This window comes from Spodoptera frugiperda, chromosome 10 (assembly GCF_023101765.2).
Source record: "Spodoptera frugiperda isolate SF20-4 chromosome 10, AGI-APGP_CSIRO_Sfru_2.0, whole genome shotgun sequence".
NCBI lineage: Eukaryota > Metazoa > Arthropoda > Insecta > Lepidoptera > Noctuidae > Spodoptera > Spodoptera frugiperda.
In genome coordinates, this window is record NC_064221.1 from 10,280,929 (window position 1) to 10,293,968 (window position 13,040).

General features: G+C 34.7%; 2 protein-coding genes across 2 annotated transcripts; both read left to right on the forward strand.

Moving 5' to 3' along the window:
* The first annotated feature begins 877 nt into the window (after window positions 1-877).
* On the forward strand, window positions 878-4,195 carry LOC118277483 (hypodermin-A-like). Its single transcript, XM_035596308.2, has 5 exons — window positions 878-1,207; window positions 1,735-1,960; window positions 2,486-2,741; window positions 2,826-3,008; window positions 3,730-4,195. The coding sequence occupies exons 1-5, from the start codon at window positions 913-915 to the stop codon at window positions 3,889-3,891; spliced, it is 1,122 nt and encodes a 373-aa protein (XP_035452201.2). The 5' UTR covers window positions 878-912; the 3' UTR covers window positions 3,892-4,195.
* A 2,556-nt stretch (window positions 4,196-6,751) lies between these two features.
* On the forward strand, window positions 6,752-12,799 carry LOC118277658 (facilitated trehalose transporter Tret1-like). The gene is made up of 8 exons (XM_035596553.2): window positions 6,752-7,012; window positions 8,257-8,486; window positions 9,045-9,368; window positions 9,543-9,657; window positions 10,039-10,143; window positions 11,272-11,489; window positions 11,923-12,105; window positions 12,537-12,799. The coding sequence occupies exons 1-8, from the start codon at window positions 6,973-6,975 to the stop codon at window positions 12,783-12,785; spliced, it is 1,464 nt and encodes a 487-aa protein (XP_035452446.2). The 5' UTR covers window positions 6,752-6,972; the 3' UTR covers window positions 12,786-12,799.
* The last annotated feature ends 241 nt before the right edge of the window (window positions 12,800-13,040 follow it).

Sequence of the window (13,040 nt, forward strand, 5' to 3'; positions counted from 1 at the left end):
AGTTCGTATCTTCTTTCATAAAGATTATCGTTTACAAGTAAAATCGTAGTGATATTGTAAGATTTCTAAGACACGGTCAACTCGATGTGCTACGCGTGCTACGCGACGTTGAACAAAATAGCTTTTCGTTTTTTTATAATGATATCTTCTACAACATGGGCGCCTGGTGATTCTCTACGTTACTGACCTTTTTGATGGACACAGTGACACAGATTTTTATTTTGTTCTGATTGGTTCTTATCGTGCGCGGTCGGCAGTGGTACTGATTATCTCTTAGTCGGACATAATAAATATTATATTATTCGAGCTACTTCAATAATAAATGTGGATATCTACATAATCATGTGTAAGTATGTTATTAGCTTTTGCTAAGTGTTAATTTTTTTTTTCTTCAGCTGACCTAACTTCGCACGGAAATTTTGTCCGATAAAAAGTAAAATGTTAATTTCTAAACATCTACACAAATTATATACACATAATAAACTCTGAACGGACTAAGATTTGGAACTTGGCGCCATAGTAACTTTTATTCGGCTCAAAATTACCTATCCAATGATGTAACACACATAGCTATTGGAAGTGGGACCAGATTTCATAGAAACTCTGGCATCCTCCTTTGGTCCTGCCGTTCTCGAGTTTTACGGTGACATATACCATAATTATAATTGCATACATTTCACAGACAAAAGGTTATCAAAAAGATAGAAAAATCTAGTACAAATGGCTAACTATCTGATATTGTTTCCATCGAGCGTTTTTATTTTTGTACTTGATTGAATAGACGATTAAAAAACTGCTCTTCTATTTTCTGCCGCTCTTTTACCATTGTATTTAACACCTGCACGATGAACTTGGAAATACATGTTTCCAAGTTCATTCTGTACAATTCGGTGATTAGTTAGTCAAACTACCATGAATCAGTTAATGTGTTCGTTGCATATTTTCCTAATAGTTTTTATAATTCACTGCAATTCCCGATGTTCTAGTAACAAAGATTTTAGTTATGCATATAGCTCAGAAGAAAATGTTGGTAATGAATGTGATAATAATATAAATAAAGAAGTGATCAGCAATAGCAACCCTCAAAGGCCTGAAGATAGGGGAGACTCCTCGTCAGATCAAAATGAAAGTGAAACAAAGTTAATTAAAGAAGAAATTAAGTTTGTCGGCGATAGTAATGGATTAGACGACGATAGTAGAGATATGGGTAAATACATAGCTTTAATTTACACCCTGTATGCGATAAAAGACCCCCTAATAATGTTTACTACGGGATTGTACACTGTAGGCGTTATTTGATATTATTTCCCATACATTTATTTTAATTCTCTAAAATTAAATTCTGCCAATAGAAAACTGTTGAAGGCAAATCCTCCGCTAACGTCGCGTCGGGTCACAGGTGACCACCACGGCGTTCAAAGTTTTAATACTACTCTATAACAATATAAAATCATATTTAAAATCATAAAAATAGGAGCCGATCAGTAGCGGGAGCATGGTCCAAGCTACCGGTGGTTAGGGCTCCAGATACAGAAACCTCCTCACAATACGTCATACGTGCTGTTTGAAGAAACAGTGCCTTTTGCATCAGGCCCTTGATCCATCAGCCCAACACCAGCCTCCTAAGGTGGTTGTCGAGGCTGTTAGGTTTTAATCCATTGGCCGACACGACTATCGGCACTATGATAGCTGAATTCACATTCCACATGTACCTATATAATTCTTAAATTATAGATGCTGTTAACGAGACTGCCACTGTCAACGAGACTGCCACTGCCACCATCGAGAATGTAACTTGCGGGTACCAGAATATCAGCACCGAAGAGGAAGAGGATGACGAGAAAGACACACTTGTCGACTATCCATTTTCTGTATCGATTCAGAAGAAAGGAGCACATTACGTTTCTGGGGCCCTGGTTGACAAACGATTTGTTTTGAGCGTAGCCGGAGAGTTTTATCAGTAAGTTACTTATTACTCTGTAAACTGTAATGAATATGTGGGGACAAATGTGTCCCATGCGTCAAAGGGTTAAGGGCTTGTTTCATACACATGCGTGTTTGCTAATGCGTGTTAGCTTTTTAGAAAAATATCCTCCTACTCCTCTTAAAATTGATTAATTCGGGTGATATTTAACCAGCATTGGCAGTCAAGTAAAAATTAAGCTGGTCAGTTATAACTTTTTCCCATGCTTAGAGATCAACTTTAGCATCTAATCTAAAATGAAATCGATTGAAATATTTTTTTACTAATTCTATAAACTAGATAAATATCTTTTGATTTTGACTTTAGGTGCAATCCTGTGTTGGGCATTGATGAATAGACGACATTACTGACATACAATAACAAGATCATTGCGTTGTCATAATACTCATTACGAAAGAATCTTATCTTTGCCGATATTGTAAAATTATGGAATGTAAATAACCTAATAGTATTTATTATGTTGATTAGATTATTGACCATCATCGTTTAATATATTTACAGTGTCCGAGAATCTTTGAAATTATTTAGAACGAGACTAGGATCCGTGGACTGCAAAAGAGGTGGTTCCTTGGTCCCAATAAAGAAAGTAGAAATCCATCCATACTACATCTATGGGAAACCAAATTTTGACATCGCTCTTCTAAGGCTGGCTATGCCTGTAGAATTTTCTGAGGTTTTAAGACCAATCGGAATATCGAATATTAAGGGGAAGGTCCTGAGTGCTACGTTTATGACAACATATTGGCCGAGAATAGTGGTAAGACTTCAATAAGGCTTTATATTACTAATAGAAATTACACATTAATGGATTAAAAAATACTTATCTTAATCTTTATTTTAGCTAAAAGGCAAAACAATACCAGAAACAGCAAAGGAACGGATAAAACATAACAGCATGAGGGTATCAACTCAGAAACTTATTCCATTAGAAACATGTAAAAATATTATGATGGGAATCAAAGAATACATTAACGAATCCAGTATGTGTTTGAAGCCGATAGTAACTCATCACAGTGTGTGCATGGTAAGTGTGGCGACTGGCGACCCAAATAATAATAATGCATCCTATGCGTTCTGCGCGCCTAGTCTAAATGTTAGGCTGATACTAAGTTTCCGCGTTGCAAAGATTTTTCATAGCCATTCATGTCACAGAGTAGCCTACTGATTAACGAATGTAAAACAATTTAATAATTACTTAATTATGAGCCAATTCATTAGAAATTAGACTACTATATTTATTATAATATTATAATATTATTAATTGATCGGTGAACACACTACACTTACACATTGTAATAATATCTATTTATGTTTATCCTTTGCATTTTAATTTTTCCGAAAATGTTACATTTAGGTATCTCGAAATGTTTGTGGTTCATGAAGCACCATAGAATTCATAAAATAATATGTTTTCTTTGTATATAAGGGCGATACTTATTTACCTAATAAATAAACTATATTTACTAGACGAAAAAACAATATTTATCTCGAAATGTACACGTTTTGTGGGGCTTAGTTTATTGTAATGTAATTATATGGATTGAATTTAAATAAATAAAATAAATCTCTATATTATTAATATTACGTAGATATTTAGGTTCGAACTAAACTCTATACAACGCAACATTTGATTCATAGCAAACGTGACCATTAAATACAGAATATTTATTTAAATAATATTCAGTATTTAATTCAGCACCCATAAAGTGGAATGGTAAAATATAAAGTTTGATTTTTATTCACAGCCCGATGCCGGGGCGCCAGTAATAGCGGAAGATGGCCTTTGGGGCATTACGTCTGGTTGGATATCGTCAACTTGTCCGACTGTTGCTGCTCCGACAATATTTACGCGACTCACCTCAACGTCTGTGCGCTCCTGGTTGGACATTCAACTACTTAATATTTAGGTTAAGGTTACTGTGCTTCCTCAGCTCTTACCGCACCGCATACCAAACATTTGCAACAGGTTGATACAACATTTTGTTACAAGGGGAACATGACGAGGTGCGAGGTAAGATAGACAAGCGAACGACCATGTACTATAGTTACATACGAACTCTTTTTACAATCTTCTTGTGTATATGTACTCCTAGTAGAATGCACAGCTGATTTTTGTTTCATCATTTCCAACAGAGTTTACATTGCAATAATTAGTTTATTTAGTTGTATTGTGTTCAATATGAGTAAATTTAATGGAAGTTTCTGCGTTCTAGGAATATCCGTCATACTCATTGTTCTCTATTTAATTAATTTATTTACCTTATTTATATTTGTACATAGTTCATATTATGAGTAAGTAGAAATAAGTATTATTTATTAAATAAATAAGTACAATTTAATATTTTTTTTAATAAAATGTTGTGTGTTTTATTTATTCGTTCATCTAAGTGAACTTGCTATAACTTATATACCATATATACATTTTTTAAAGAAACAAGTTGTTAAAAAATATCAACAATAAATGCCATATTGTTATGGCATTTATAACTAACTAGTCAACATCATGAAACCAAGACCTGGGCTAGGTAGGGGATTTTTTTATTTCATAATAATTATAATCTCTTATATCTAAAGGATCAGGAGTTCATCCCACAATAATTGTTTGTTGAGACTTATTGTACAGATTACTAAATTGTTCGACAACTTCAAATAATAAGTATTTTTATTAAGTACCCACCACCACCACTGTCCCCAGACACATAACATTTCATATAGGTTTCTTATGGGTAAGTACTTATAAATACAAAATTGTTTTACATAATTATTAACAAACAATTGTAGTACACTCCATAGCGTACGCATAGATGATTTTGTACATACTACATGCCTATAAAAGTATTTAATTTTAAGCACTTTATGTGAAATGAATGGAAATAAATAAATAAATATGTTGAAACAATTTAAATAAATAAAACAAAACATCGAGTTACCAGAGCGCCATAACACAAAAAGAGTCAATAAATTAAGAAAGTGTCGTTGACCTTAGCCCGAATTGCCTATACCTAATCAATGACATTGTGCGATTGATTAATTAATCTGGAAGGGCTAGTTAAATATACGCTAACTAAATAATAAATAAACAATTGCCAGTGAATATTTGTTCTGTCTCTTGCGTACATATTTATAAATACATACATACTTTATAGTTGTAAGATATACATATACATGTATACGATTGGTAGGTATTTCCGCTGAATGCCGATTAAGTGGGCGTGGCCATTGTCATACATACATTATTTATATTGATGTTAGTACTTATAATATGACGAGCTACGTAGCGAACGCCTTGTATTTATATCGCCCTGGTATTTAGACGTGGAACATGATGTTGCGAATACAACCGGGGGAGATTTTAAAGTCCCTACTAAGAGATAGGTGGCTAGGTCCATCTAATACCATTATTCCACGTCGTAAATGTTCATTATTTCTTAATGAGTTCATCATTTCGCGTCACATTGTATTCATAGCTTGTTTAAAAAAATATAATGAATAGGCGTGAATCAAGTCTTCAGTTATAAAACACCTCTTTAGTTCTTATGATGTCTTGGTGAAAATAGGCAAAATTGACGTAACAGTTTTGTTATGATGACAACGACGACAGAGTCCACTCCGCAACTGTGAGGGGCCTGACGACAATAAGCAGAAAATGACGTTTTTTTAAACAAAAAATAATAATATAAGTGCTTGTTATATTTTAAGTAGGTATTATGTACATACAATATTAATACCTGCCTACTTAACTACCCATTTAATATTTATTTATACATAAAAATAAAGTAAAAAAATAAGTCGCGGTCGCGCCCTCTCTGAGTGAAGCAATGAAGTGGTGAGGCAATGCGAAGAAAATGCTGTCCTCCATCCGTTGAGCAGCACTGAGTTGTGTCACTATTCCACTGAAAGGCGCTTCGCTGTACCAGGAAAATATAAGCTGTTAGAACATCGTTGCGAATTTATAGCGTGCCTCATTATTATACGAGAGAATACGACACGCCCGTTGTTGTTGGGGTCTTATTATGGTATCACAAATATTTAAATAAATATTTTAAGTATGTACATGTAATGATTCATCATTTTTAAATTAAAACTTTTATGTGAATAAATTATGTCAATGAAACTCAACAACATCATTACGCACTCACTAAGATAAAAAAGGCATTGTGAAATATACAAATTTGACTAGATCAACAGGTTTCGCTTATCAATATAGGATAGAGTACTCAGAGGTAACTTTCCATTGTCTAGGTAAGGAACCTACTTAAGGAGGTACCCATGTAAATTGTGAAACTCAAGGCATCATATCTTGGCAAGTTCCATTCAGAAACATTGTGCAATATGGTGGTTTTGTCAATAAAAAATAATTTCATATCGACTACCTTTGGATTGGTAAAAAGTGGGATAGGAGATGATGAAGGGTTGCCTGCGTTGTACTGATATGTTGTACTTAAAATAAACAAATTATTTAGGTACATATGTAAATAAAAGAATACTTGTACGTAAATAAAAATAAGAACAATAATAGATTATCAGCATGCGAATGAATATTACAATGTACCTATGTTTTATTCTCAATATATAGTGCTGTTTTTTATTGAAATCTAGACCGATATAGGCACTTAACGCTAGGTACATACCTAGCGTTATTTTTAAGCTTCACTTATTAAGCTTGAAGTACTTGTGAACACACGTAGTATACCTATTATTTAAATAAAGATTTAGTTTTATCTGTTATTTGATATAAATTTAATATAAATAAAATGAGCAAGTATTGTAAGTAGCATTATGTGGTGTACGGTAACATGTACAGTGTAGTCAGAAGCATTTGCTTAGATACATAATTATTTATTTTAGTGAATTATATTCTAGCGGAACTCAGTGACGCATCGCATCACATTCGTGCAGGAAAATATAATTTATTCGAACAATTTTGTGTTGGATTTCCGAAGTAACTGTTAATCGAGATTGAATATAAATAAAAAATATATAACAAGATGAATCCGATTGTGGTACAGACAGCTGTAGCTCTTTTACGTGAGTTTAATTTCATATTTCTTATGTAAAATTTTAATCAAGGTCGAGGTTAATTTTTAGCAGCTCTGTTAAGTCATAGATCATCGTTACATTGCTCTTGAATATGAGGATTTCAAAATGACGCCTGGGTCAACAAAACATTTTGATTTTATCAAACACATTTGTTGTTATCACATAGAATTATTTTTTGTTTTTTCTAGATATTTGGGTTAAATATTTCTTTATATTAAAAGAACTGATCAGGTAACAAAAATAACTACTTTTCCACTTAGTTCTTTAGTATTTATTTTAAAGTAAATAGCGAATCACACGTGTTATTGTTACGTCTGATGCCGGTGAGGTCACCGAACTGTATACCTTGACTTACCACTCATACATATTAGTATAATACATAGTAAGTACAAAGACATTCAACTGATAAGAATGTAAATAAACCACTCATTTCACGTAGCTGTTTGGATGATTTTGTAGAATTCTACTGGTATTTTTGCATTATGCTGATGTTATTTCGAAGTAGTGGTTTTTAATATACCCTTATGCTGTGCTTGTGCTTTACTTGTCTGAGCTACCTGCTATCAGTTATTTATTGTAAGGAAATAAATGATCTGCAGGAAAGAGAGCCTTCACTTACATATAGTTTAAAAGAATGCTCATTCAGAACCTTCCATCATAGTACAGCCTGCTACATTCTACTTGTATTGTCTTCTTTTATGGTAAAATGGCTTTATTTAAAGTATGACATACAAAAAGCACCAACATTTCTAGATTTTATCGTCGTTAATCCGTCAGAAAATGGAACACTCACACAACGTCAGGTTTGTTTAACGCCTAATGTTAGGCCGTGGTTTCACTTCCATCGAGCTGGTATAAGAGTGCCGAAACTTGTATCTTCCACACTTAAGCCTTTGACAGCTATCAGAAAACTGTTGGAAGTCCAATCCTCCGCCTACTCACAGGAGTTCAACAACTTTGCCTAAGAGTTAAAAGTTCACGCGCGCCTCATAGAGTCATCAAACCACCACAGATGGGGCCCAGTAGGGCTGATGCCTGATCCGACGGACTACCTAGTGGGCTTATCGGGGCTCCGGCTCGACAAGAAGGAGTAGGAGTAAGAAGGAGTAGGTGGTATTTAGTCAGTAAGAGTCTGACACTCCGTTTCGCTTCGCCCTGGTGAGAGAAGTCATTGGATAATTTTCCCCCCTGAAAAAAAGGTTTTTAGATTGTATACAATTCTTTTTCACCAGTTTCAGTGCCAACCTTCATGTTAGCAATTGGAAACACGTGGACGTCCTACACACTACCCATTCTGGAAAGCGAAGACTCTCCAATAGGATATCCAATCACGAAGAGTGATAGCAATCTGGTATCTTCAGTGATTATGCTGGGTTCCCTAACGTCTATAGTAATTGTTGGATACATAAGCGACAGGATTGGTCGAAAGAAAACAGAAATATTAAGTGGACTATGTTTTGTGGTGAGTTTAAGATCAACTTAATATGTACTCGTACCTATGTATTGTATTAATGTGCTGTGTGTATGTATGTAGTAATGGTCTATTAGGAAATGGAAGGAAAGTTCTTAGTATAATAAAGAGTAATGAAGTGACATCTGAATGTTATCTTATCGCTGTTATATTAAATATGTACCAATGGTTAATAGACGTAATGATTATTCAGTAAAAGTAATCGAAGAATACCTAAGTAAGTTTCTAACTAGTCAATTTAATACCTAATTGAATACCTACTTTTATCAAAATGTCAAAAACTTTTCCATGAATTTTGTAAAAGATTGCTACTTATGACGTCATAAAATGTTTGCGTCTATTTGACATAAAAAATAATATTTATTTTTGACCTAGGAAACTGCTCAATTATGCGAAAAGTTGTAAACTTCTGTTTATTTGAGCATACTTTGAAAACCCAACTGTTGTATACGAGGCTAGATAACAACACAACTGGCGAATAAAACCTACAGGCACCAAAACAAAACTTCTTCAGAAAATCTGTATTACATAAATCTCTTTCAATTTCAGCTCGCCTGGTCAACAATAGCAACTGCAAAGAATGTGACGCAACTTGTAATCGGTCGGTTCATTATAGGATTAGGAACGGGGTTACATTTTGTCACCGGCGTGGTTTACATTGGTGAAATCAGTCAAGCATCCATCAGAGGGGCTCTTCTCACCATAATGTCCTTCATGTACAACTTAGGTACCCTCGCTTCTTATACAGAAGGCTGGTTCTGCAGTTATGAAGTCATCAATTACTTGAATTTAACTACAGCTGTTACATTTATACTACTGGCGATGTGCCTTAAAGAAACACCCGTTTACTTGTTAAGAATAGGAAAAGAAAAGGTGAGTTTTTGTTTGAGAGTGTTCAAAATTATCGCTGAAAAAAGAACAAATAGGTATCTATCTACCTATCTAGTTCAATCCCACAAAATTGAGCTAAAAATGCTTGTCAGTCAGCCTAATCTTTTATATCTAAGGGGTATGATGATACATATTCATTAAGTTTATTTTTTGTAGGAGGCAATAAAATCTCTCAAATTTTACCGAGGCGCATCCAAGGTTACTCAAGAAATTTTAGACGAAATAGTTTATCTGAAAAGCCAACTAATTAATGAAAATATCAATGAAATCGGTAAGCTCTTTATAGATAACATAATCGGACCCTTGATCATTTACAAATGTTACGTGGTACATATTTATTATTCTTTCTTACATTCGTTGTTTAGAAGTACTGTAGAAAGAGATGTGTATATTTGTGTTGGTCACTACTTATGGAGGGCGTGGTCATTACAAAACGTAGTAAATCTGTGAACGTTTTCTCGTAGTTGCATGACCGTCTGAACTCCTGGTAGCTGTGGCCGGTATAAGCCGATATCTGAACCATGTCAATGCTTTATTTTGAAATTCCCATTACTAATCTACTACGTGTCGATTTACGTAGATTATTTTCTACGATTAGTAATCAATTAAATAGAATGGAACATTAAAAAGTTAATAATTTTCTTCATTCCAGAGATGAAAATCCCTCAATTACAACATGAAAAAGAAATGTTAAATGAAGAAAATAATCTTAAGACTGGTGGCATTATTAAATCAAACAGCGCTTGGACAACATTGCGTAAGTGGTTTTATGAACGTGATAATAAGTATTTACTTTGGTGAATGTGCAAACTTTTCACTTATCTTAGGACAAAGAAATTACCTGTCTTAATTCTGACATATTTATTATTCATTCTCTCGGAAGTTCTAAGTCAACAGCATGATAGGTGTATGATTCTTTGACTGGAACTCTGACGATAAATGGTATCTATATCTATGTACTAAATAAATAGTTTATTACATTTTCCCTCAAATACGTGCAACAGAATAGCCGCCCACCCACTCGCCCACTAGCGGTGATTGTCCGATTTTTTAACTCTGCCTATATTATCGTATTCTTTTGTTTTATGTTCTCCTGGTAATTACAGTCGATAGATTCGTCATTGACACAATGTCGGATTGAGTTTTGTCAGACGTCCTCACTCGTTCACTCTTCAGTCCGAATCCGTGATAATTAGTTTGCGAAATAGGTACTCAAGCAACTAATAACCTTCTGCGGTTCATTCAGTCCTAGTACATTGAAACTTTTTGCTTTCCACTTACGACACATTGTTGGATGAACCGTAGTTGTTGCACAACACCGTCCCACCTTTTGCCTCTCCCCCCTCCATTTACATCGGTAGGTATACACGTTATGTACAAAACTCTTATAGCTCTCGCGTCTTATGGTAGCCTAGTAGAAAAGGAGCATTTGTTACAAAAGATTCAGTTTGATCATCCGTGCGGAGCCGTTGCCAGAGTATTTTAGCAACATGTTACCTGGCTAAAATTTTTAGTACGACTGGCATGTAAATTGTCGTTTAGGTTATTTGTATGAAAATGTGGATGTTGTTTTAATTTAGTTACTACTGTTTGTCATCGCGCTATCACATAATTACTCGATTTGATAATCGATTTATCGTGCTTATTTTATAGTTATTGTTGGTTAGGATAAATGCATTTAATGTTTAACTATAGAAGGTTTCCCCTTAGGCATTCAACGCCGGTTATCACTTTAAGAAAATGGATGATTAATAATTAAGCCATATTTATTATTGAACAAAACCTATCGCATTATAGGAAATTGCTTGCTCATATTGATGGGACAATTTGCAGCTCTATACATATTATTAAAAAATGTATAATATCAATATCTAAATAATTTCAGGAACATCAACCTCAGCAAGACGCGCCTTAATAGTTCTATTAGTTCAAATAAACTTGTGCGTGTTTATGGGTATGATCGCCGTGCAGGCGTTTGCCGGCCAATTCTTCCAGCAAGCAGCGCCAAGCTTCTCGCCACATCTCTGCTCCGTGATACTGGCCATAATCGTCACAATTACTAGTGGAGTCGCCGTATTTATAGTTGAAATAATACCTAGACGGGTAAGATTAACATTATTAGACCCTTTCGCGTCTATCTGCATGAACGGCATGAACTTAAAAACTGCCTGACAGATTTTTGTTAGGTTTTTACAAATGGATAGTGACTACGCAGGCAAAACCGTGGTGGCCGGAAAAAGTCTGGTCATGATTGCTCTATTGGTGATTTTCCGCTTTCCTGCTTTTTGAATTTTTCCTGAGGGGATCTCGAGATCGATTCTCGGATCGGACAAAGTAATAACGTGGTTCTCAATTATAAAAGGTTACTCTCTCTGTTTCTCACAATTTGGAATATTGTCCAGAATCACCAGAATGGCAATGCGTCTCTGCAACTTACTATGTGATAATCATATTTTATCTCCACGATTTTATAGTCTTTTAGGACCTTTGTGTACAGGGATTTGTATTTGCCTAATCTGCCGTTTACTATCCCCAGGTTCTAATGATAAGTACATGTTTCCTATCGGGCTGCTGCATGGCGTGCCTGGCCAGCATGCAGCACTTCACTTGGGCCCCGGAGTGGGGCATTCCACTAGTGATGATACTCTACTGCGTAGTCTTCCAGCTCGGGTCTGGGAGCATACCGTTTATACAAATCGCTGAATGTTTACCACCGCAGGTGAGTATGATAATGTTTTTTTTTCATTATCATTCACGTTATATTTCAATACTTTTATCCAAATGTCAAAATCGATACTTTTTTGTGAATTTTGTACGAGATAGCAACTGATGACGTCATCCATTTTTAAATTAATGAATGAAGGTACGATTATTGTGGGATATTTTATTGTATTTTAAAGTTAAAATACTTGATTTTTGACCAAGGACGCTACTTGCATCCAGGCACTTTACTGTCTTAAGAAGTCATAATTATAATTTAATTATAATCTCATTTGCGGTCCGGTCATTTATCCCGGGTCAGTAGAAAAATCTCAGTAATATTTAAAAATTGTGCCCGGTTTTTGACATAAGAGGTATCTTTGTTTAGGTATAACGTGAGGCTCATGTGTAGATAATACTTATTTACATTTTTTTTGTTTTTTTTTGCAGCTGAACAGTTTCGGGACAAGCGTCGTGATGTGCTCATTGTTTATTGCGAATTTCATACTTCTATTTATATTCAAACCTGCCGTGGACACCCTCGGATTATCTGGAGTTTTCCTAGCATTCGCATGTGTAAATTTCCTGACTGCATTTGTATGCTATTTGATAATGAGAGAAACAAGAAGAGTGCCCTTCGAAACGGTACAAAGTACTTTTGAGCGAGGTTATTTGTACAGGCGGCAAAAAAGTTATTAAAATAAATGAAATTCTGTGTATGTTTTATTTGAACACTACTTCACCCTAATTAAGAATATCAAGTGTGAATATTGAGCCAGAAATCGTGGGTTCGATTCCTGCATCAAAATTTTAGGTATTTCTGAGAATCTCTCTGCATTAAATAATAATACGTAATTTAGGAAAAGGCTTACCCAGATACTTTATATCCTAAAATTTTCTATCATACCTATCAATACGAAATGGGTGTATTACCAGCTTAACGCAATACGTAAA

Bases quoted from the DNA above. Each gene is read 5' to 3' on its own strand.
- LOC118277483 (XM_035596308.2), top strand. From the start codon at position 913: ATGAATCAGTTAATGTGTTCGTTGCATATTTTCCTAATAGTTTTTATA. The intron at 1,208-1,734 runs GTAAATACATAG...CTTAAATTATAG, and splicing joins CGACGATAGTAGAGATATGG to ATGCTGTTAACGAGACTGCC. The intron at 2,742-2,825 runs GTAAGACTTCAA...TCTTTATTTTAG, and splicing joins CATATTGGCCGAGAATAGTG to CTAAAAGGCAAAACAATACC.
- LOC118277658 (XM_035596553.2), top strand. From the start codon at position 6,973: ATGAATCCGATTGTGGTACAGACAGCTGTAGCTCTTTTAC. The intron at 8,487-9,044 runs GTGAGTTTAAGA...TTTCAATTTCAG, and splicing joins TAAGTGGACTATGTTTTGTG to CTCGCCTGGTCAACAATAGC. The intron at 9,658-10,038 runs GTAAGCTCTTTA...TCTTCATTCCAG, and splicing joins TGAAAATATCAATGAAATCG to AGATGAAAATCCCTCAATTA.